The 27,162-nt window shown below is 41.5% G+C and overlaps 1 protein-coding gene across 1 annotated transcript in view; it reads right to left on the bottom strand.

Moving 5' to 3' along the window:
• Positions 1-356: 356 nt before the first annotated feature.
• The window catches only part of pex7 (peroxisomal biogenesis factor 7), a 115,785-nt gene continuing 88,979 nt past the window's right edge, over positions 357-27,162 (bottom strand). The window contains exon 10 of the mRNA XM_080452467.1: positions 357-1,473. Within this exon, the coding sequence (XP_080308593.1) occupies positions 1,408-1,473 (66 nt within the window). The 3' untranslated portion in view covers positions 357-1,407. The remainder of the gene's footprint in view (positions 1,474-27,162) is intronic.

Genomic DNA, 27,162 nt, shown 5'->3' on the forward strand with positions numbered 1-27,162 from the left:
GTTAGTGAGGGACTAGTGGGGAAGAGATCCAGCAGAACTAAAAGTCATTTTATGTTTGGTTGCGCTCGAGTGTTGCGCTCTGAAAAAGCTCACATTTTCAGCATACAACCAAGTGTAAAATCAGGCATTACGACACCATCAAGGCACCGCCAAAATACATTATAGTCGACTAAATCAACTGTAGATTTAGTCGACTATAATCTTATATTTAGTCGACTAAAACTAGACAAAAACTAAAACTAAAATATGACAAACTAAATGTATTTTTTATTCAAAAGACTATGAAAATCAACACTGCATCCCACGTGATATTTACTGCCGTGTTAAAAAGCAGGTTAGTACAGTGTCATATTACTGTCAGTCTTCATCATCTTCATCATGGTCATCATTATCATTGGTATTAATTAAGTGATGAGGACTAACAAAGATTTATTTTTAGCTACACTAATTTTACCTCTAGGCTTTATGGCCTCATGTTTTAAATGTTTTGTTTCAGTTTCTTAGATGTTTTTTAATGGTGTGAATGATTTTCACAAATGTTAAGTGCATTATAAATCAAATCCATTATTATTATTATTATGAATTGAATTTACAACTCAATGCCACCAGCAACAACAGTACAATGATCCTAATATGTTTAACCTACTATTTCATCCAGAGCATGCATGACATATTGTCACATTTGATCAGCGTCAATAAAAGCTATATGATGATAACTATGACATTTAAGGCATGTCAATGTACTCTAGGACTAATGAGTGTCATTTTAAATCCATTCTGACTGATTACTCGCTTGAAAAAAGGCATGACATGGATGCCATTCAGTATACAGAGGTACACGTGCGCACAGGCATACACACACTTACAAATACCCCCCTCCCACCATACCCAGATGTGTGTCCATTCTCATTCATGTGTGAAAACAAGCAGAATATGGATGCTAGGGTTCTTGTGGTTTAATATGCTCATAATCTTAGAGGGATGCTAAATAATAATGTCAAAGGCACACTGACATATAGGTCTGGAAAGCAGACAAATCTGCCAGAGAGAATCTCATCTGCTAATAATATCCACGTGGGTGGTTAGTGTCTGACCACACCACCACTAACACTGACCGACAAGGTTAGGACAACCAAGTCGCCCGTACAGAAATCATTGCAACATAAAACTCAACAACTGATAAAATGCTGACAAAAGATTTGGTGGTAAATAATGTAATCTTTCATTATTGCTGGAACCCAGGATGTACTCCAAAACTGTCTGTAAGATGATCCAAGTGTATCTGTTTTAGTACGTGTGAGAGTGTGTGTGTGTGTGTGTGTGTGTGTGTGTGTGTGTGTGTGTGTGTGTGTGTGTGTGTGTGTGTGTGTGTGTGTGTGTGTGTGTGTGTGTGTGTGTGTGTGCGGTCTATGGAGCAGACAGACAGCTAGGTGTGTAGATCTTCACCGTCTCGTCCCACGAACAGTCCACCACCTGTGAACACACAAAAACCAAGATGTAACATTCCATCCTAATATACAATAGAGAGTCGCGCGCATGCGTGGCTGTGTGTCTGCGTCTCCAAGCTGTTCGCGTGTCTGGGTCTCCATCAAGTTAGGTCTGCGCATGCGTGGCTGTCTGCGTCTCCAAGCTGTTTGTCTGTCTGCCTCTCCAACAAGTTAGGTCTCGCGTCGCTTTCGGTTTGCATGTTGCAGTTTGGTTTCGCTTTCAATTTGCGTGTCGACACAAACACCCGTGTTGCAATGAACGTCAACGCGCTCTGTCTCTGTCTCCGATGTGCGGCCCAGGCTACTAGACGGGAGCCCCGCGCAGCGGCTAGACGGGAGGGCCGCGCAGCGGTCCGAACCTCTAGTTACTGTACATTACATTACAGTCATTTAGCAGACGCTTTTATCCAAAGTGACTTACAATAAGTGCATTCAACATAGGTAGGCAAGGAAACTACTAATCACCAGAAGTCTTAAAGGGGTAGTTCACCCCCAAAATAACTTTTTTTCTATTGATTACTCACCCCATGGAGCCTTGAATTCATAGATTTTTTTTTGTTTTTGTCACATTCCTAAGCCAATAATTTGATTATAATAAATTTGTCCCCATTGATTCCGGTAGGAGACACAAATGCATTTGTGTCTCCTACCGGAATCAATGGGGCAAAATTTATTATAATCAAATAATAAAGGAAGGAATGCGACAAAAACAAAAACATGAACATGAATGAATGAATTCAAGGCTCCATGGGGTGAGTAATCCATAGAAAAAAAGTCATTTTGGGGGTGAACTACCCCTTTAAGTGCATTCTCTTCTAAAACAAGCAACTAAGAGTATACAGTACCTAGCGCTAAGGTAAAAGTGCAATATATCAGCTACCTACTTTCTTAAATAGATGAGACAAATAGGAAAATCAAATGAGCAAGAGCTAAAACAAATAAGTGTATCGAATAAACAAGATCCAATGAGACAAGAGCTTGTGACACAACGTGTACAGTATATCTTCTATACCATCTTCTATACCAGGGCTTTTCAAACTGACAGTGGGCCTTCCTTTAAACCAGTTTTTCTCCAGTTTTTCTTCTGGTCCCTTGCCGCCCTCACACCCAATTAAAATTTAGGCTACGTTTCTGCTCTGAAAATTAGGCCTAATGTTTGTTTATTATTCTTGTTGCTCGGAAAACATCTCACTGAATACCGAATAACCGATTTTACATGAATCTGAAGTGAACTGTATCAGAATGTGATAATTAGCCAACTTCCCAGGGGTGCCATGTAATTATTCCGACGTCCCGTTGGTCCGACTGGCCCCATTATAACCAACCCTATTCCTAAGCCTAACCTCACACTAACCCAACGTTTGTCTGACTGTTGGGACGTCGGGATATGCATGGGAGGTCGGAGAATTATGAGCGGACCCTTTACCAGGGAGGGGGAAAAAAACATGTTAGAATTGTATAGGCTTAAAATAGGCCAGGGATGACATTGTATTATTATTTACTGTTAAACAACAGTTACATATTGGAACATCAGACTCTAAATAGGTCTTGTTATTGATCACACACAGCAATCAAGGTGCTCATTTGGTGCAGGCTCCAAACAAGAAGCATTCAATGGTAACACTGTAAAATACAGAAGAGCATATAGCTACAGTATAAAGGGTTCCAAATGGACCCTAACAGGTCTGTAACTCTGAGAGTTATGGTGGTCCTTGAGATGTAAAAGTCTGAGAACCACCGGTATAGTAATTGCATGGCAGATGTGAAGTCCACATAACCAGCTCTGATAGTGTGATAAAAAACAGGTTCCAGAAACGGTTCCAAATGTGATGTAACCGATTCCGGTTCCACAATGTTGGATCCGGTTTCTTCCGGTTCCGGATACCAACATGTAGATGATAACTATCAGCACAGCTGTGTGGCCCCATGCGTATGGAGGGCACCTCAAGGAGAGGTTCTCCTCTTCCAGTTGTCACTGGGTGGGTGCAACGACTTGTCTTTGTGATGTCGTTGCGTGAAGACATCATTACATAGAATACACAATGTTGTTACTCAAAACTGACAGAACGTCAATACACCTTTAAACACATGAACCCTGACGTCCCTGTTTTGCTCATGTCATTATTGGCAGGAATGTTCAAAACTAGCAGTCACTGTCACAATGTTTTTTTTCTGATTGTAGATTTTAAAAGTGTAAAATAGGGCTAAAGGGATTAATGTACTGAGCACAGCTATAATCATGTGTGTACAGGTCACACTTCAGGTAGGAAACACACAATATAAATACGTATTTCATTGCATTTATTGCGCAAAAATAGTAGAAATAGCTGAGCTACAAGCTCACAAACAATGTGATGCGTTGTGAGCTTGTAGGTCTGCTATTCTCACTATTTTGGAAATGGCATCCTATAGTTTCTTTTTTATATCACATTGTTTTTAGACTGATTCTAGGTTCTTGGTTTACCTAAGATCCTAGTTTACTGAGACACTAGCAAGGTAAACACATACATCAAATACAAGGAGACAGTGTCTCCCTGCATTTGATGTATGTGTTTGCCTTGCTCTGGATAAGAGCGTCTGCTAAATGACTAAATTGTAAATAATTGAAAATAAGGAAAGCCTGGGAAGGAGGCTAGTTCATAGGGCATAGGTCAGCGATTCTCAACCTGTGGGCTGAGGCCCACTGGTGGGCCGGGAGGATATTGCAAGTGGGCCCCCAAATAATTGGCAAAACACTAAGGGCCCCATTCTCAGGCCAAAAATTCCCCGTTAAATCGGGATAATGGACCTGCGCCGCCCCAATAGGTTATTCTAGCACCTGCTCTACCCGTCACCATTATGCCGACGCCGTTATTTGCGCGTGGAGGTGTGCCTGTGGGCGTGTTGTTGCTATATCCCCCACATTGCAATTCTACAGACACACATGGGTACGGCTTGGGGACGGGGGATAGTGGATTCTAGAAGCACCCGCTGGTTTATAAAATCACCCGTCAAGTGCACACAGACACTACAATGGCTTTGTGCGTTGGACCATGAGCCGTGTTGCCAGCCTTGGAGAGAAATAAGCAACGCAGTCCGCAGGTCTATGAAAACAAAAAGAAGCAACTCTAAGGCCACATGAGCACTTCAAACTACTAACTAGAGCTTTCATATCCCCTAAATATTTCAGCCCGGCTCGACTAATAATTGACAAATTAGACCCAGCCCAGCCCGTCAGTCATTTTTCTAAAGAAGCCTTATTTCTCATTAAATCTTGGTAATATATGAATGATCTGTGTGTGAAATGCGCTCTTTCTTTATACAAACCCATGCTCGCTCACTCTACCGCAAATGCCTCTCTCTCTTTGTACAACCCCATGCTCACTCTACCGCAAATGTGCTCTCTCTCTTCATATAAACCGATGCTCACTCTACCGCATATGCGCTATCTCTCTCTATACAACCCCATGCTCACTCTACCGCAAATGTGCTCTCTCTCTTCATATAAACCGATGCTCACTCTACCGCATATGCGCTATCTCTCTCTATACAACCCCATGCTCACTCTACCGCAAATGCGCTATCTCTCTTCATACAAACCCATGGTCACTCTACCACAAACGCCACCACCACTCCCAGCGGGGTCATTTTGATTCTATGACGGCTGCCGTCTAGTTATCATCAGTGCCAGTGTTGTGAGGAAAAACAACTAACAAGCAACCAGGTCTAGGAAAACCAGCCCAAAAGAAGCGAGTCAAGCGACTATGGGCCACATGAGCACTCTAACATATACATCAGCTATTTGAAAATAGCAGATCTACAAGCTCACAACGCCTCCCATGCAAACGCTACGTTCATGACCCCCCAAAATAACCATATTTGAACTGGGGACCCCCCCATTTTGTTTGACTCGGTTCCACAGATAAATATTGTGAAAATAGCAGATCTACAAGCTCGCCAGGCGTTGGGTGCTCCATTGTGGTCTCGACCCACAGGTTGAGAACCACTGCATTAAAAGCTCCAAGCAAGTTACATGTCTAGTATGTTGTTGACCACGTAATGTAATGTTTTTGGTTTAGTGATAGGCTACTCCGTGGCGCGCGCGCGCCTCATTGTATGCTGCCCAAAATAACAGATCTGTAACTGTCGACACGACATGACGCAGCGCCGTTGATAGCTTGTATGTCTGTTATTTTGGGTAGGCGACGCACATACGCATCGCAGCAATGTGTCTGGGTTTGAGAGGCTTTGATTGATGTAAACTTAAAGTTTAGCTCTGTTCGGGATTACTGAACAAAGGTGGATGATGAAAGATAACGGGGACAATATGGATGTAAGTTAACTTTAAACTGCGTCACTTCAGAGGAAACTATGGAGCAACTTCAGAGATGTTTACACACCCCTGGAATCCATTAGAACGGTGGAAATAGAACGATAACAGCCAACGTGAGTACATAGGCTATAGACCTTTCCTAAAACTGTCCAATTTATTATACCCATGTGCTACTGTTTGTCTGTGTACCACGTAGGAGCGTTGTCACAACATGATGTAATTAATTATTTGGGAGCAGCCAGTGTGTACCAATAGTATACATATTTTAAATGGCTTTCATATACTATTCCGGATCTGACTAATATGACAAGCTTATTGTGAACACAATAGGCTACAAATTAATATAAAAATGTATTTGGATAAAAAAAAAAAAAAGAAGGAAAACAAGCCCAATGTGGCTTATAATAATCAGACCAGGCAACAGTGCAGACAGGTAGATAGGCTAGAGCATATATTGGATCGGGATGACGGCTAGCGCAGTCTTCTCTTAAAGGCAATGGCTTCTGGCACGGTGATTGGTTTTATCATTGTAACGCCCAAACCACACCTATGCATAATGTAACGGGTAGCTCAGGTGTTTGGCGGGTGAGGGGGGTGCCATAGAATACCGAATTTTGCGGGGAAACGCCTCTTGCCTAGTCCGAAATCCCTAATTAGTGGTTTGTTCAAATCTGGCTCTGAATAGAGCCCTAAGACTTTATTGATATTATTACATTAACATTAATAATATTTTAAAAGGTCATGGTATTGTTTCTTTAAAACCTTGAAAATGTTGTTTTCATTGTGGTACCAATAAATGCAATAGTTGCTTCAAGTATAAGTATGTTAGTTACACTGATCCAAGCCGGAACACAATCGATCGGTTGATCATTAAAATAAACATTCTCTGAAAATGTTAAGTGGTCAGGTGGGTGGGCCGCGCATTCTTTCGAAACCACTGGCATAGGTGATAGAATAGGTCATATGATTGGTGTCATGGAAATTTATAAAGAAGTAAACACTCTAAAGAACAAACCAATGTATACAGATATTGCTTTTTAAGTTTCCCGCAGTCTGTGACTCCACCCTGCTTTTTAAGACTGGCTGGCACCTGTACTTAAGTAATGCAAACAATGTGTATTGAGACTGTCTGTTCTCACCGTCTTCTCGTGTCATGTGTTAATGAAGAAGGTGTCAAATTTGACTATGAAAGTACCTTGAAGAAATTGGGTTACACCCCACCCTGAAGGGGTGGAGACTGGGTGAAGCCTATTTAAGTATGTGCTGCCCATTGCTTTGATTGAGTCAGCTAGTATGTCCCATTGATGACGTGTAGGTTGGCTCCACTGTATTATAATACCTTTAAACTCTCTCATACTTTGGAAATTTAATTCTTGTCTGTCTCATCATTATTGTGTTATGAGTGCTGAAAACAGATTCTGCTTTCACATTTGGAAGTCCTACGCCGACGATTTTTGGACTGGGTTTGCTGCTGTCGGTGTTTGGCAGTACAGTGGAGGGGTGTCCTGTCCTGCTTTGGAGGCCCAACCAGTCTTTCGCTGTTCAGCCAATCACCGCAGTAAGTGTCTTGTTAGTGGGGAATCTGTTTGGGTGTACTAGTGGGAGACATTGTTTCAGTTTTGAAGTATTAGTGATGAATTGTGATCACCATAGGCTTTTTGATGGTCTATATGTAGGGAGACTGAAAAGTCTCGCCTTCATGCGCATGACACAGATTAGAGGGACTTTGCTTGATTTTTTGAATACAGCCTTGAGGATACAATATATGAAAAAATGGAGGCTGTGGACGTGTTTTAATCTTTTAAATTTGTATTCTTGGTGGAATGTTTTTTAGTGTTGCCGATTAACGTCAGTCGGAGAAACGCAGTAATCATAAGCCGACACACTCAAACCGTTAGGAGGTCATGTTTAGTAAGGTTGTGTAAATGCGTTCAGTGACTCTTTTAGTTTTTGCATGTATTGGTATAGAAGTTATTCAATCAATCAATCAAACGGTCGCCGGCTGTCTGTTCAGGGGGACTTTTGTCCGGCCTGCGGGTCCGGTTGTACAGAGTTACAACAAAGCTAGCACAGAATGAATGGTCTGTATAAGTGTGTGTGTGTCTGTGCGAGTGTTGTTTATTGTAATGTTGTGTGTACAAGAACAGCACAATTACCTTTTGATCAAGGTTAAGGTTCCGCATCTGTAAGTACATGGATTTTTTTAAAGGCCTGTTGGGACGGACCGAGGCCTCGAGAAAACCGCTATTCTGCTGTCTTGAAAAGGAGGGGTACTGAGTAGCTTAAAATTCAAAGTGAGTATTGAATCCTTTTGTTATGGTAGCCTGTTAAATAGTTAACAGGAGATAGATAAATCGTTTTAGATAGATAGGAAAATTAAATATTATATAATAATAGTAGGTAGGAATTTCTATTCTTCAACTGAAAAAGTCAAAAGCCACGGGTGATAGACTGCTAATGGCTCAATTGGAATTCTATGCTCCAGATAATGGTGGTCCGGCTGATGTGACCACATTAGATGAGTGGTTATGTTGGAACTGTCATCAGCCTGGTCATTTTGCGAGAGAATGCGACGTTGACGCCTTGTAAGCCATTTTAAGAGTTTTTGCTCTCTGAGGGACGCCTCACGAGCAAAGATTGACCGTACTAAATTGAGATGTTTTTCCTTGTCTTAATATCTTGCTTAAAGTGTTCTTCTCCAGGTTTTGAACATAAGGAAAAGGTTATGTATATATGATGTGTTGATTGTTTTATAATGTCCCCAGTTTCCTTTAGGGTTGCAGAATTTAATGCGTGGGAGGCTAACTGTTATTTTGATGTGAATTCATATTGCTATGTTATGAGTGTTTATCTTGTGTCCTTCTGTGACTAACAACTAATTACTAATATTACTAATTCCTAAACTATTGGCATGCGCGTCGGAAAGTATTGTGTTGTAATTTCTTTGGTACGAGGAAGAGTGAAACTTTCTGGGCGTCCAAGCTGTGGGGGTAAGTATGTTTTTTGATTGTTTTAATTGTTTATTCTGATTTGAAGTATCCTAGTGCTTTTCCTACTGAATAATTGAGCATAAGGACTGTGTAAACATATGACATGGTTTCTGTGTGTGCTTATATTTATATTGAATGATGCTAATTCATGTCATGTTTTATTCTGTTTCTCTTTAAGATGTTTTTGTAGTAAATGATTGCTTCTCTCTTAGTGACACAGACACAGGACTGCAGGACCACATCACTAAATAGCAATATTAATTTAATGAATTGTATGGTAATTGGTAACTAGTATTGGTTTGAGAATGGATTTCTAAACGTGAAGTAAGATTAGTTTACTATAGCCAGTGGAGTGCCTCTAAATAAATTCCATACATGTGGTTTAGTTAGGGTATGTTAAATAATGTTATTGTGAGTGTTTATTCGCAGGTCCACTTATGAACGGCAGTGGAACTGTTCTGAGAGAGGAGGAATTGGAGATGATGACAACGTGCTAAATATCTCTACGGCTTGTGTGGTATTGAGTATCGTGGTTTGCTATAACACAGTGATATGTTTTTTTCGTATGCTATACTATTTGAAAAGATTTCATCTAACCCTATATATCCCTGTGTGTAATAGATTTTGGCTGAATGTTGAAATTATGCCCGGCTCTGGCTCTGAATGGGAGTTTCTAGAATTCTGTGATTTTGCATGTATGAACCCTTGTAAAGATGAGATTATTTATACATCTTGTGTTTCTTTTACAGAAATGGAGTGTGTGCCTTGAGGGACAAGGAAGCGCTCTGAAACGCTGAATCCTGAAGGTTTGGGAGGAACGGAGTTCTGGATTGGGATGAGATGATCGGTTGGCTGATGCCAGGTGGAGTGGACGCAGATGCTATGAGGTCTTTGAGCTGACGGGGGGCTACAAGCTTAGCTTGTATCAACCTGGAGTGTCGTTTTTGACCGAATGGGCCTGTGGGACACTGCGACGTGAGAGACTGGACAATTTTGGATGGAGGCTTTCCTGAGCTGAAGATTTTCTGTTTTTCATGTCAAAATGTTTTTGAGGAAGTTCTCCTGCGCACAGGAGCGCATTACATTTGGTTGTTAAATGCTGTTATTAAATGTATCCAGTCATTTTCATGAAGTCGCCCTGGAGGAATGATAAAAAGGGGGCTGCAGCTGAATTTTCCTAGTGCAAGAAAAAGAAACTCTAGGTTTTTCGCATCTGCCTGGATGACGTTTACTGTTCACATTATGCATTTTTTTGTTTTCTGTCTCGCAATCTCAAGAGTTCTTTAAATGTTTAAATCAGGGAATGTCATGGAAATTTATAAAGAAGTAAACACTCTAAAGAACAAACCAATGTATACAGATATTGCTTTTTAAGTTTCCCGCAGTCTGTGACTCCACCCTGCTTTTTAAGACTGGCTGGCACCTGTACTTAAGTAATGCAAACAATGTGTATTGAGACTGTCTGTTCTCACCGTCTTCTCGTGTCATGTGTTAATGAAGAAGGTGTCAAATTTGACTATGAAAGTACCTTGAAGAAATTGGGTTACACCCCACCCTGAAGGGGTGGAGACTGGGTGAAGCCTATTTAAGTATGTGCTGCCCATTGCTTTGATTGAGTCAGCTAGTATGTCCCATTGATGACGTGTAGGTTGGCTCCACTGTATTATAATACCTTTAAACTCTCTCATACTTTGGAAATTTAATTCTTGTCTGTCTCATCATTATTGTGTTATGAGTGCTGAAAACAGATTCTGCTTTCACATTGGTTGGACAAGGAAAGGGGCGTGGTTAATCATACGTGTATGTCTGCGTGCAGGTGGCTTTTAACTTTTTTTATACACAAACAGAACATGTAAAATTATACTGCACTTTTGTCACTTAAATAACTAACATAACAATAACTCCATTCCATAATTACGAAGCAGCAGACACATTCATTACAAATGAATCCATTCCATCCATGGAATAAATGTTATTCCAAGCTAATCCGCGTATAATAGGGTAATCTATTCATTGCATAAATTGCACAGCTGAGTCTTGGCTAGTACAATCACTCACTCACTCACTCACACACACACACACACACACACACACACAAGTTTCTATTACTATTCTTGTGAGGACATGAAAGATTTTATCAATGCCATTTTTACAATAATTGTTATTGTAAGTTGTGAGCTTGTGAATGGGCTATTTTCGGGGCAAGACTCTGGAGTGCAACTAAGTATAAACTAGAAAAAGTTCTCGTCAGAGCACTTTTTCTCATGACCATATAGATAATGTGTACCGATCTGATACCGACAAAATCTGTAGGGGTAATATAAAAAAAACATGTTTTACAAAACTTCTGGTGGCGCAATAATTGGGCAATGTGAAAAGGATGGCATTTGTTTCTCAACGTAATCGGAATATTCGTGCAAAGGTTCACAGTAATCGGACGCTGCGTTTGATGATTTGAGGCATTTTGTTCAAAACGGAGCACTCCTGCAAACTTTGGAAGCCAATCTTAGCCAATCAGGATGGAATATGACAAATACGACAAACACGTTTGGTTTAATGATTATAGAGATACTGTGTACCGATTTGCGTCATGTTTGGACAAAATCTGTAGGATTCATACAAAAAAATGTGTTTTGCAAAAATCTGCCTCCTGGTGGCGCTATAACAGGCCCATGTGAAAGTTTTGGGGCAGAGGTTCTGCTCTGGCATCAAGGGAATGTGTGTGTACAGTTTCACGTCGATCGGTGCCTGAGATTAGTTGTTCACAGACGGACTGACACATGGACACATGGACACACGGACGGACGGACGGACGGACGGACAGACAGACAGGGTGCAAAACATAGTCTCGGACATGCTTTCGGCCTGGCGGGGACAATGATGCTTAACTCCAGTGGTGGAAAGTAACTAAGTACATTTACTTAAGTACTGTACTTAAGTACAATTTTGAGGTATTTGTGCTTTACTTGAGTATTTCCAATTTCCAGTAATTTGGCTTCTACTCCACTACATCTCGGATCCAAATATTGTACTTTTACATTATAAACATACATTAACCACTTTAGCCCTATTTTATACCTAGGCTATTTGAAAATAGCAGATCTACAAACTCACAACGCGTTGCATTGCAACGCGTTGTGAGCTTGTAGATCTGCTATTTTCAAACATATGTGTACTTTTGGTACTTTAAGTACATTTTGATACCAAAACTTTTGTACTTTAAGTAAACTTTGAATTCCGGACTTTTACTTGTAACAGAGTACTTCTACATTGCAGTATTGATACTTTTACTTAAGTAAAACATTTGAGTACTTTTCCCACCACTGCTTAACTCCAACCCCTAAACCTAACCCCAACCTGAACGTGTTCCTCATTGTATTCCTAACTCTAATCCTTTTTAACCATAAAACAACCATTTCTCTTGTGAGGAAACCAGGAAAATGGTCCACACACACACACACACACACACACACACACACACACACACACACACACACACACACACACACACACACACACACACACACACACACACACACACACACACACACACACACACACACACACACACACACACACACACAGGTTGTAGCATAGAGAGAGAGGGTGACACTGAGGGCCAGTGGGTGGAGAACAGAGCATATGGACTCATTGTGCTCTGTTGTTGGAAGGTAATGGAAATACACACAATAGCAACTATAGTAGACTGTAGGCTGGCTTTACAGGGAGAAACACACACATGCTTTGTATTACTATACTTGTGAGGACCTCAACATTTTAGGACGGCAATTTTACGAATGCCATTATTGAACCTGAAGCCAAAAATAGCTGATATACTGTAAACAAGCTGCACTGTGACGCGTTTTGACCTTGTAGATCGTCTATTTTCGGTGAGCAAGACTGGCGAGCAACTAAGTATCAACCAGGCATAACTCCATCCCCTAGACCTAACCACTAAATACCTAATCCTAACACCAACCTGACTCTTTTACTAATTGTAAGCGCGGTGCGCACGCACACACACACACACACACACACACACACACACACACACACACACACACACACACACACACACACACACACACACACACACACACACACACACACACACACACACACACACACACACACACACACACACACACACAGTCTGACAATGAACATGCATGAAATAAATGAAATGTGCATTGCACACAGCTAAAGCAGTGTGAGTGTGCATCATCTCTCAGAACATATCAAAGAAACATGCACTCAACACACACACACACGCACTTGCACAACACACGCACACGCACACTATTCACATCATAAAATTACGTCTAACAACAGCACAGACAATAGACCCTCTGTATCTACCCAGAACAAACCAGCAGATCACAAAGAGAATCAGAGCATCAAGCCTGATATCCTGTACACTGACTGTACTTAGTGGAGCACCACAGTGTCCCATGCAGAGAACAGAAGCTCACCAACACGTCGCAATGCGATGCGTTGCAATGCGACATTTTTTTTTTGTACGTGCCGTGAGCTTGTAAATCTGCTACTTTCAGCACGCAACACAACACACCGCGCGCAACCGAGTATAACGGGGCTTTCACTGTGGCTGCAACCACACTGCTGTTATTTTCTGCATCCGTGCTTCAGGAGGATAAGTGGAGAGGAGAGAGATTACCTGTCCTTTGGTCCTAGGCTGTTGTTTCATAAGGAAGGAGGGGTTAGGAAGGAAGGAAAGGAAGGAAGGAAAGGAAGGAAGGAAATGATGAGGAAGGGCAGAAAGAAAAAGAAGAGAGATTGAGAGCTAAAAGCTAAAGTTAACCACTAAAACCCCAGCATCTGTATTCTGGGGAAAACATTTGCTGAAAATAGCAGATTTAAAAGCTTACAACGTGTCCACATTGTACAGCTGCTTTCAGCGAAGATATTTAAGGTAGAGGCGAAAACAGAAAAGGCCCTATAGTGTAGAGCCCTGACGGACTCCGCTCAACAATGTACAGGGGTTTAAGTGGTTAAAGTGTTTGTGAAGCTCCAGTGTCGTATCAACGAGGAGCAGACAGCCTTCCAGAAACAGCTGGAGACGAGTCATTTATAACGTTGACACACTGGCCCCTGTGGTCCCCTTGTGTCCCTGTGGACCCCCTGGAGCTCCACTGACATATTCCTCAGCCTCTCATCTCTGTTCCTCCATTCCCTCCATACTTCCTCTCTTCTCTGGGGAGTAGTTTTACTCTCAACGTGTATATACTCTGTGTTCCTTCATCTTTGTTTCCTCCTCCATTCCTCGCTTCATCTCTAGTCTTTTTCTTTCTTCCTTAGCTTCTTTCTTTCGTCATTCCTTCCTCTCTCCCTCTATAATCACTCCCTCACATCCTCGCCAGGGACATAAACGGCTGTCATCTGAATGACACGGCCAGTTCCCCTTTCATCTCCTCCAGCTACAGACAGACGTACGTACACGGAGGCGGACAGACAGACAGACAAAAGGGACAGCCAGGGGACCCAGAGAGCACGGTGTGTGTGTGTGTGGGTAATGGATTTGGCCCCGGCCCACAGCACCGTGGCTTAAACAACAACGACAACAACAACAGAATTGTGGTTCTGCCGCAGTGGACATTCTCATAAAGAGTCTCCCTCTCTACAGCTGTAGAATATCTGTTGAACTGTAGTCAGAGAATCGGAACACATCGACTGCTTTATTGACGATACTGATGTCGTCGAAAAAAGGTCAAATAATGGCAGATAGATATGTCAGTGTGACTCTACAACCAGTGGCTCTCAACCTTTTTTGGATCAGGGCCCACTTGAAAAGTGTTCGTGGCCCACCCATCCACCACTTAACATGGCAGCTGTTAAGTGGTCAGATGGGTTTTTCAAGGTTTTAAAGCCTAGAAGGTTCTTTTACATTATGTTTTTTATCATTAACTGTAACCCGCTTTGCCAATTATTTGGGGGCCCACTTGCAATATCCTCACTGCCCACAGTTTAAGAATCGCTGCTCTACCCAATTATACTTATCCCTCATGAGGTTTTTTTTTTTTCCCTGTTTGAAATTTGACTGTATTCTCCAAAACAAAACACAGCGGTCTCCGGTGGGTTTGGATGTAGGGCAGGCAGAGCAGGGGTTAAGTGTGATTCCAGAGAGGAGAGCATCTTAAACGCTACGCGGACACGAGGGGAGGGAGAGGTATAATAATGTGAGTTGTTGAACGCAGCCCTGTCAGTCAAGCGTTCCGCTACGCACCTATAGACAAGAGGAGAGGCTGAACGGTGAGTCATTCTCCAGGGAGAGGAATGCCCTTAATTACCTCTTAACAACAGGCCACAATGGACAGGGACACACACATACTGTACACGTGTGTGCGGCACTGTGTGTGTGTGTGTGTGTGTGTGTGTGTGTGTGTGTGTGTGTGTGTGTGTGTGTGTGTGTGTGTGTGTGTGTGTGTGTGTGTGTGTGTGTGTGTGTGTGTGTGTGCACGCACATACACACACATGCACATCCTGGCCAAGACTGCAGCAAAAAGGCACCACAGGAAGAGAGAGAGAAAGAGAGAGAAAGAGAGAGAGAGAGAGAGGGGTGCAATATGGGGAAAGGGAAGGTCCGCGGAGGAAAGAGGTGATGAGGGATTTAATGAGAAAGGGGGAAGAGGAGGGCAGAGGGTGACAGAAGAAAGGCTCCAGCAGAAAGACTAGAGGAAATTGAAAATAACAAATGTTTAGCAAACTCCCAACCTCCCCACACGTCACCCTGTGGTCCTATTACTGTAGGTTAAAAACCGCAAGAGTAAAACAATGTTCTTTCCATGCTTTACACTTGTCCTCAGACTGAGTTATTTTTCCCTGAAACTGAATTCACCCCCGTGGGATTAACCCATTAACTCATTCAGTGCCCAGCTTATTTATGGCAGCTTGGCTCTGAGTGCCACAGCCAAAATTCATTGTAAAAAAAAGTGCTTAGGAGCCGAGATACAGCCTTTTTCAGTAAGAAGTTAAACAAAGAGTGAATGGAGCAGCAGAATGTTTTCAAATCATGATATCTTTTTTTCATTTTTTCATTTTTTCATTGGACGTCTTAGACGTCCAGTGGCACTCAGGGCTTATATTAGCGGACGTCTTATTTTTTGGGGAAAAAATCTAAACATTTTTTTTTCAAGATTTTTCAAAAATAGCAGATCTACAAGCTCATAGCGCGGCACTCGGTGCCGCGCTATGAGCTTGTATATCTGCTATTTTTGAATAGCCAAAGAAATCTAAAGTGACACAGATGCGTTCCAGGTCTTAATGGGTTAACATTTCTGGGGGTGTACACCCAACAAGTGCAAGTCAGTCAGAATAAATGTGGGGGGACTGGCGGAGAAGAGATCCAGTAGAACTAAGACAAGTCATTTTATGCGTGGCTATTTTCGGCACACAGCTAAGTAAATCACCCATAACGACGCCATCAAGGCCCGCCAAAATACATTTTAGTCGACATAAAAACAACTTTAGTTGACTAAAATCAGGCGGTATGTAGTCAACTATAAAACTAGACTAAAACTAAAGTATTTCAGATGACTCAAACTAAATGAAATGTTATTCAAAAGGTTTTCAAAAAAATGTGCTGTTAAAATTAACACTGGTACACGGTTGATTACAACGACGCGCACTAAACCTGCTGCACTTTCCCGAAATTCAGAGTTAAGTTTCTCTGAGACGGCAGGAGGCACATAGGCGCGTCAGAGTAGTCGAGAGACGGGGATTATTTCGGGATATTTGGGATTACTGTCCGTACGGCGTTTGCGTCAGTGTGTAATGTGATGCAATTCGCCAAGAATTAAACCGGTTATCTCGTAGCTTCAAGACAGTCTCTTTTAAGAATACAGTAAAATCCTCGGCGCTAATCCCACTTGGAACTCTGGGAGTGTTAACTACTGTAACCAAATGGACCCGTAAGGGTCCATTTGGTTGTATTAGTCAACACTCTCAGAGTTTAAATTAACCCTGAGGATTTTGCTCTGCGAGCCTGTGTAATCTTTGACATAGAGAGAGGAGAGGAACACGACAAATGAGGGAATTAAGAAAAACGTCAGGCACCTGAAAGAGGAGGCGCAGGCCCTCAGTCACGCCTGTCCGCTTAGTGTTAACATGAACGCTGCACAGAACCGTTTGAACCACTTCAAACCTATAGCATCCCCTATTCTGGGGCTGACATTCAGCCGGAATAGGCGATCTACAAGCTCACCAACGTGTCGGGAAGATACTTAGTGTAGAGCGAAAACAACAGGAGGGGGTCTAGTATTAGAGCGAAGTATAGGGTTTAAGTTGTTGAAGGGGTAGTTCACTTTAAAACACTTCTGGGGGGTGGGAATCAAACGGTTCGATTCCTTTGATGTGTGTCACCCCCCCATCTCTCTACCCATTTCCTGTCAGCCAATTTTCCTATCAATGAAGGCAGAAAAAGCCCCCAAAAATATATTTAAAAAATACAAAAAAATAAAACACTTCTGGGGTCATTTTAACATAATATTTAGATATTTGACCCATTGAACACACCAAAGTCCTTGGTTCTGGTGACTGATATCGTCCTTCTAATTTGTGAAGGGCTGGACAGAAAAAACACTGTCCTCTAACGCATTAGAAGGACAACATCAGTCACCAGAACCAGGGACGTGTTTTCAGTGAATCTAACATGGTTATAATTGAGTTTTAAGTTACAATGGGTAGGAAGGGGTCGTGTCTCATCAAATATCAAAATATCAAATCAAGTAACTTAAAAGACTAGTCTGTGATGCACATAACAGCCAGAGTTAAAATGACCCCAGTGTTTTAAAGTGAAATACACCTTTAAGTAACTGTGGTTCTAAAGCCTGATTTAGGGTCCATGTCCACAGAAAGTAATTTGTTTGTTTTTTGCTTTGGATATCTTCTCTGCCGGGTGGAAACCTATGCAAAACTGCAGAGCATTTGACACCCACCAACGTTGGAACCTATCACCAAAGTGACATTGATTAGCGGAGCTCGTCTACCAGAACATTATCTATTTTCTACTTGAATCGCTCCGCCCCCCAAAAAACAAAACTGCTTTTGGCGAGCGTATACATTAAGTATCATTCGGAACCTGTGTGCTTGCTGCAATGCGAAATGATAGCTGACACATTCATTTTGAAGTGTACTTCTAATGCCGCAATACAGTATGTGTACTGTACAAGAGTGATAACAGTTAGGCGTGTGTGTGTGCGGATGTGAATGTGTGTGTGTGTTCCGGTATGGATATTCCACCAACTTGTGAATAGCTGTCATGGTACTGCTCCTGTATGATATATCACCGCATTTTAACTCACACACATGCATCACACACATGCAAGACTTTTCTGTACTTGGGTGTGTGTGTGTGTGTGTGTGTGTGTGTGTGTGTGTGTGTGTGTGTGTGTGTGTGTGTGTGTGTGTGTGTGTGTGTGTGTGTGTGTGTGTCTGGATCGGTCTACATGCATGGACAAATGTGTGTGTGCCTCGGTCTGCAGTTAACTAAAGAGGGTGATCCATCAGACACGTGTGGCTGCCCTGGGCGAGACAAGAGACCACACTGGGTACTGGGTGTCTCTGCTTGTGTGTACGCTGGGAAGAGGTACAGGAGAGGAGAGGAGAGGAGAGGAGAGGAGAGGAGAGGAGAGGAGAGGAGAGGAGAGGAGAGGAGAGGAGAGGAGAGGAGAGGAGAGGGATTTTTAACCCATTCAATCCGAGAACGCATCTGTGTCATTTCAGATTTCTTTGGCTACCAAACAAAAGCATGTATACAAGCTCGTAGCGCAGCACTTGGATCTGCTATTTGTTTAGATTTTTTTTTAAAACTCAAATCTTTTTTTGTTTCTGGGGTTTCTATACAAATGTCTTCTAAATCCTCACAGATGTTTTGAAAAAAAAACTTATGTCGCTATAATATCAGTGGTTCTCAAACTTTTTTCATGTCAAGGACCACCCAAAATATATATCTTTGAATATATATCTTTGAATATATATTCAAAGATTTGCACACATTTTCACGATTCAGCTAAACAAACCGGAAACCTTGTATGTCGGAAAACCTTGTATGTCCAAACGAGTTACTTTGAAATGGAAAGAATAACATGTGCTTCAATGGATCCAACGTAGATATTATTTAGACACAAGCTCTTGTTTCATTTTTTCATTGGTTCAATATTTATAAAACCCACAGACACACTGCTATACCAAAAAAAATACATAAAAATTTCAAAAATAGCATTTGGTATTTTCTGTATTTTCTAAATACATAAATCTGTTATTTTCTGTATTTTGGAAATTTTGATTTGATTAAAACCCATTATTTGTTATAATCAATTAAAGTTATGAGTTTGATCAACTGTTGCACCCATACAACCTACAGTATGTCTTCATATACTGTTGGTCAACTTTGTTAAAGAACCAAGGAGCCTTCCTCACAGAAACTCTTTTATCATCACTGTTGGGTGGAAACCTTCTTCCAAAACTGTTACTTTTCAGGACATGAAAAAAAAGAACCTGTTCCAATGGATCCAATGTAGTTATTATTTAGTCACAAGCTCATTAATACTTTTCATTGGTTCAAAACGTATAAATCCAACGGACAAAATGAACCACTTTCACTTCCAACATTTTGCCTGTTTTTGTGCTACTTTTGTGTGACGCTGTCAGACTACGAAGTAGGGCATTTATTTAGGAAAAAAATTATGGAGATTCTGGGTTTCTGCCCGACAGCAACGTTAATGTATGTCCGACCTACGCAAAGCACAGGATAGAATGAGAGAGAGAGAGAGAGAGAGAGAGAGAGAGAGAAATAAGTGAAAGAACAGAGATAGAGTGAAGGACAGAAAGAGAGAGAGAAGATATAATGTGATGTGAGGGTAAATCCCCTCCGCACTGGTACAGCCTGTACTGTGTGTGTGTGTGTGTGTGTGTGTGTGTGTGTGTGTGTGTGTGTGTGTGTGTGTGTGTGTGTGTGTGTGTGTGTGTGTGTCCTCCAGGCTGCTCCCCATAATGACATGTCAGATAACAACAGAGCTAACAATACAGCTCATTACTGCTGACCACACACACACACACACACACACACACACACACACACACACACACACACACACACACACACACACACACACACACACACACACACACACACACACACACACACACACACACACACACACACACACACACACACACACGTTCGGAAATTAAAATAAACAACCCACACCCACAAATACACGCATACAGCACGCATACTGCACGCACACAGAAGAAGAGGAAATGACTCTATGACAGAAAACCTTGTGCCCCTGTGACATGTGTGGGGAAACCCTGCGAGTGGTGTGACGTCACAGGTTCACGTCCATGCAGGGCTTATACGTCACACTGTCACACACGTCTCTCTGCTATTGGCTCTGTCCTCAAAAAGACCACAACTCTTTCACTGTGTTCATTGTTTTTTTTGCACCATGTCTCTGCATGAGTCTAGCCATCTATAGAGCATTGGGTTCTCAAACTTTTTAATTTCAAGAACCTCAAGTTTGGTATGCGTTATTACACCATGGACCCCCATAACGCTTGAGAGTGTACAAATATTTGTAACTCCCGGAGTCACGAACCTGTATCCATTTGGTTTCACATTATGTATCACATTATGTTTTGAAATATTAACTAACTGAAATATAACTTTTCACTTTTATAATAGATTTTCTTACCTTAACTCTCTCAGTGCCAATGAAATTTTATTTTTTTTGCGAACCATGCCAACTTTTTTCTTTTTTTTTTCAAAGTAAAAAAAAGGGGCTTAGTAAGCGAGATACAGCCTTTTTCAGTTATAGGTTAAACAAAGAGTGGATGGAGCTGCAAATCTTCAGATAATTATATCTTGGGTTCTGAACACTTAAAAAAAAAAAAAAAAGAAAAAACCATTTTTTTTAAAAAATGTTTTAAACTCGGGATTTCTCGTTCTGGCACTGAGGGCCCCATTCTGTGGCAAAAAATTCCCCGTTAAATCGGGATAATGGACCTGCGCCGCCCCAATAGGTTATTCTAGCACCTGCTCTACCCGTCACCATTATGCCGACGCCGTTATTTGCGCATGGAGGTGTGCCCGTGGGCGTGTTGTTGCTATATCCCCCACATTGAAATTCTCAACCCACACATGGGTACGGCTTGGGGAGGGGGGATAGTGGATTCTAAAAGCACCCGCTGGTTCATAAAATCACCCGTCAAGTGCACACAGACACTACAATGGCTTTGTGCGTTGGACCATGAGCCGTGTTGCCAGCCTTGGCGAGAAATAAGCAACCGCAGTCCGCAGGTCTATGAAAACAAAAAGAAGCAACTATAAGGCCACATGAGCACTTCAAACTACTAACTAGAGCTTTCATATCCCCTAAATATTTCAGCCCGGCTCGACTAATAATTGACAAATTAGACCCAGCCCGTCAGTCATTTTTCTAAAGAAGCCTTATTTCTCATTAAATCTTGGTAATTCGTTAACTCTTCCAACAGTCTATATTTTATTTAAAAAACAGCTTGGAGCAAATAGGGCTATATAAATATATACACTGCCCCATAACCATTTTAAAAATGATTATGGTATATGTTTCATAGAATAACCGTAATCATTTTTGCAATGGAGAAATCACATCCAATGTTACCTTCTAGGCTACTGCCCGGCCCGCTGCCTGTGGTCTCATCTGAAGAAATAATCCAACATTTACTTTGAGGTGAAAAAGACATGAAGAAAGCTCAATAGTCTGAAGATGTCATGTTATGGTTTAAACTTTAAAACCCGGGTCGGGTCCCGTTGGGTTTGGGCTAAAATCTTAAGCACTTACATTTTTTATAAGATGATCGGATCATAGTGTGATTTTCATTTTGGCTGCTGTCTCATTAAACCCATGCTGCGGCCTGCGGGTGAATATTATATTATAGCCTATATTATATATATTAGCCTATATTATTATTATATTCCCCGCGTAAACGCTACGTTCATGACCCCCCAAAATAACCATATTTGAACTGGGGACCCCCCCATTTTGTTTGACTCGGTTCCACAGATAAATATTGTGAAAATAGCAGATCTACAAGCTCGCCAGGCGTTGGGTGCTCCATTGTGGTCTCGACCCACAGGTTGAGAACCACTGCATTAAAAGCTCCAAGCAAGTTACATGTCTAGTATGTTGTTGACCACGTAATGTAATATTTTTGGTTTAGTGTTAGGCTTCTCCGTGGCGCGCGCGCCTCATTGCATGCTGTCCAAAATAACAGATCTGTAAGCTGTCGACAGACATGACGCAGCGCCGTTGATAGCTTGGATGTCTGTTATTTTGGGTAGGCGACGCACATACGCATCGCAGCAATGTGTCTGGGTTTGAGAGGCTTTGATTGATGTAAACTTAAAGTTTAGCTCTGTTCGGGATTACTGAACAAAGGTGGATGATGAAAGATAACGGGGACAATATGGATGTAAGTTAACTTTAACTGCGTCACTTCAGAGGAAACTATGGAGCTACTACAGAGATGTTTACACACCCCTGGAATCCATTAGAATGATGGAAATAGAACAATACAGCCAACGTGAGTACATAGGCTATAGACCTTTCCTAAAACTGTCCAATTTATTATACCCATGTGCTACTGTTTGTCTGTGTACCACGTAGGAGCGTTGTCGCAACATGATGTAATTAATTATTTGGGAGCAGCTGGTGTGTACCAATAGTATACATATTTTAAATGGCTTTCATATACTATTCCGGATCTGACTAATATGACAAGCTTATTGTGAACACAATAGGCTACAAATTAATATAAAAATGTATTTGGATCAAATAAAAAAAAAGAAGGAAAACAAGCCCAATGTGGCTTATAATAATCAGACCAGGCAACAGTGCAGACAGGTAGATAGGCTAGAGCATATATTGGATCGGGATGACGGCTAGCGCAGTCTTCTCTTAAAGGCAATGGCTTCTGGCACGGTGATTGGTTTTATCATTGTAACGCCCAAACCACACCTATGCATAATGTAACGGGTAGCTCAGGTGTTTGGCGGGTCACGGGGGTGCCATAGAATACAGAATTTTGCGGGGAAACGCCTCTTGCCTAGTCCGAAATCCCTAATTAGTGGTTTGTTCAAATTTCCCTTGGAATAGGGCCCTGAGGGTATAACCCTAAAACTCGGGATAACTCTGGGTCTGGCACTGAGAGAGTTAATAAACATTGTCATAAATACTATATGCTTCCAGTCACTAGTTTGAAGTTTTCTTTCAATCATCATGATATGCGTTTTGGTAAATTATGGTCCCATTTATCTAAAATTGACGATAAAGTAGGGTATGCTCTAGGAGGGGCGGGATGATTTGATTGACAATGACAAGCTACACAACCAATATTGGTCTGGTTGCATTGTGCAGGATAGGATGCGATATTGAAAGATGGCGGATTTGAAATTCCTGAACAATCGGCTTCATTTACGGTCTGTAGAAACCAATGGTGTGGCTATGGGTCATATGAACCAAGTCCGAAATCCACAGGGTTAGGGTTAGAGTCATGTCGTTTCTATGTGAATGCCGAGATCCACACCTTTTCCTAGTTTAGACTTTAATTTATGGAGCACATTGTAACCCCAGTGCAGCCTCCAGTGATTCAGCAGTGGTGCCTCGTAACGGGCAAAGGAGGAGAGGAAATGGGGAAATGTACTGTACCAGCTATTCCAGTTTCTCATCAATAAATCACCTACAGTACAAGTACGGATTCAGCAATGTATTTTGCCTTCACGCGGAACGTGTATCTGCTTTGAAAAGGTCAAATTCAAGGACACAATTTCATTTTACAGCAGTTTATTTCAATTAAGTTTAAGTGTATAAGAACGTAAGAATAATTGGAGCTCTCCAACCTAGAAGCTAAACTAAGATCAGAGCAGGTGAAGAACATTTAGCTTAACGAGTCATATAAACATAAATATGGAGGAGAATGGAAGAGAAGTGAGGACCACCGCTACATCCACCCATTCCCACCGCCTCTGCTAATAAATCCTTATAATCAATATAGGAATCAATCAGGGATCAATCCACTCTAAAAAAGGGTGATTATTTTTCCATCCATGACATTTTTATTTTTTGTTGCAATTCTGGTCCCTTTACACTTTCATTTCTTTTAGGGATTTTACAGTCCCTCCAGTGAAACCCTCAAGGGAAAAGAAAGGGAGGAACGGCCACGAAAACACCTGGCGCTGAGACTAGGAGGCAGATGCCAAGAAAATGGGCCACACCTGGGGATAGAGCTGGAGAGGTTGGCTCAGGGCCGAGAGGCTGGAGGAACCCTTGTCGACGGCCAGAAGGGGTAATAGGCGCTAAAGTAAGTAAGTAAGTACACTTTTATTAACCCATTAAGACCCGAGGCCGATCCTACAAAATGTCTTCTAAATCCCAAATGTTTCTATATCAGTGGTTCTCAAACTTTTTTCTTCATAATAGTCAAAATTGTATGTATTTGGCCACAGACCCCCATCTCAAAATATTTAGTTCCAGGGACCCCCAAGAAGCAAAGATTTGAGTTAAAAATGTTTGCTTTAAAATATTACATATTCAAAGATTTGCACCGATTTTCATGATTAGCGGTGCCGCGCTATGAGCTTGTATATCTGCTATTTTTGAATAGCCAAAGTGTAAAATAATGCTTTTTTAGCTCAAATCAAAAAATAACACAGATGCACGTTCCACGTCTTAACACATTGAATGCCAATCGCGTAGATCTACGCGAACCTATTTAAAGCCGCAGCGTGCCAGTCGCGTAGATCTACGCGAACCGCCGATTCCCATTGAATTTGCCCCAGGTGCACTTTCCGATTTTTTTTGATCCATTTCCGTTTCCGGTTTCCGGTCGGAAACAGAATTATTCGGGTTCCGTTTTTTTCGATCGTATCCGCTTCCTGTCTGGGATCCTGTTTAAAACTCGATTTTCTCGGTTGTTGTTTTTCTCCTCGCTGATCACTGTTTAGCGTTGATCGGCTGTATCTTCAAGATGGCGGCACGGATTTGGAAACTATTTTCGCTGGCCGTTTCTCACAGATCCGCTGTGTGTTTAGAACCAAATGAACGCGCACTTTTAACTTATTTAGCGAGGTCTGTGGCGACATGAAAAAAACAAAAAAACAACAATAAAACGCTGGCACTGGTGAGTACATTATGAGATTAAACTCTGGCATGGAATGTGTTAATGGGTTAAAGTTCTATTTCCCTTCATTGCTGTTGTACATCGCGTAAAGAGGTTATTGTGTCATAATTGTAGGGGATTTTTTAGGATGTGTGGTGCATTGGTTGAAAAGAGATTGTGAACTATACCAGGGGACATTTTAAGAGCATATGGCACAGCGTACACAAAGCACACAGAGGTCCTAATGATTTCAGCACCATTGAACAACGGACAGCATATTCAGCACCCTGGACAGCAGCCACTCCAATTCCCTGTACATCTGGCTCATAGACCGTAAAAAGAAATGGACGAAGGGAACGTGACGTCACCCATTGGTTTCTACAGACCGTAAATGAGGCCGATTGTTCAGGAACGTGCAATCCGCCATCTTTCAAATATACCATTGGGCACGCCGGAACTCAAACGCTATTGCTTGAGACCAGACATGTGACCAGGGAACCGGAAAACAATCCCCAAAGAATGCTATTGGTTGGGTAGCTAGTCAATCAAGAGCGGGGGCGGGGAATGAATGCTATTGGTTGTGTAGGTTGTCAAATCAAATCATCCCGCCCCTCCTGGAGCATAGCCTACTTTATCGTCAATTTTAAAATAAATGGGACCATAATTTAGCAAAACGCATATCATGATGATTGAAAGGAGACTTTAAACTAGCGACTGGAAGCATATAGTATTTATGACCATTTTTATTAAGGTAAGAAAATCGAGTCTAAACTTCGTCAAAAACCCATCCGCTTACAATGAGAGAATATTCTTTCTGACACCTGCAGCCACCTACTGGCCATTTATATGAACTGTCTCTCTTCCGTATTGGCCTCATTGTAAATATGTCAGGCTGGCCCCTTGATCTGGCTTTACCATACATGGGCAACTGGCGGCCCAGGGGGCCACATGCGGCCCCCACCTTCACTTAATGCGGCCCGCAGGTTAATATCGGATATTACTGATATATTATTGATTTCAGTTGTTACAATTCCAAACGTGCAAACATGACCCGCTTTAATTACGTCGGTCTATAGTAGTTGCTTAATGACTATAAAAAATATATTGTCTTCTTTTATGTCCAATATATTTGTATTTAAGTTCATACATTTAAGTTAAGTTAAGTATAACTAAATGCATTTGAAATTAAATAAAAATGTTACTTTTCAGGATTTCAAAATATCCAAAACAAAATTCAGGATTCCAATTAAAAAAATAAGCAGAAATAGCAGATCTACAAGCTCAAAACGCATCGCGCTGCGACGCGTTTTGAGCTTGTAGATCGGCTATTTTTGCTACTTTTGTGTGACATAGAATGGCGAAGTACGGCATTAATTTATGAAAAAAGTTAAAATACGGAGATAAGAGTTGTCTACCCGACAGTATATGCAATGTGGCTCTCTGGAGTGAGTGTGGAAATATAGTGGCCCTCTCCATCAGTTGCCCACTCCTGATATAGACTTTGCTCAACCCTGCTGCTTCTCTTTCTCTTCTGGTTCTCAAACTTTTTCATGTCAAGGAAATGAATGAATATGTATTTGTGCCAGGGACCGCCGTACAGGATTTTGTTTTTGTATTCCAAAATGTTCACATTAATTAACGATTTCTGGACAATAGCCGGTCTACAAACGTGTGAGCTTCGGCTATTTTTAAATATCCAAAGAATAAAATTGGGTTAAGATGTTTAAAGTGTTCCTCAATTTACTGGGGACCCCCGTGGGGGTCCATTTGGTTGCATTTGTACACTATCAAGAGTTAAATCAACCCTAGGGACTTTACTGTGTGCCAGCTAGAAGACATGTGGTTCAGGAGATAAGCATCGTAACCGCTATGCAGTGGTGGAAAATAACTACTTCTACAGTAATGTATTTACAGTAAGTATGATTTTGAGGTAGTTTCACTTCACTTGAGAATGTCCACTACATCTCAGAGGCAAATATTGTACTTTTTACTACAATTATTTGAAAACTTGAGTTACAAATCAAACGTTGTAGATACTTTGTCTATTTGAAAATAGCCAATCAACGAGCTCACAATGTGAGATTTTGACAAATGTTTACAACTTGTGAAAACACTTTCTGCATAAAGAGTACTTTTACTTTTGATACTTTAAGTATATTTTGATGCCGACACTTTAGTTACTTTTGCTCAAGTAAAATGTTGAATACAGGACTTTTAC

This window comes from Gymnoscopelus braueri (assembly GCF_963280865.1).
Source record: "Gymnoscopelus braueri genome assembly, chromosome: 16".
Taxonomy (NCBI): domain Eukaryota; kingdom Metazoa; phylum Chordata; class Actinopteri; order Myctophiformes; family Myctophidae; genus Gymnoscopelus; species Gymnoscopelus braueri.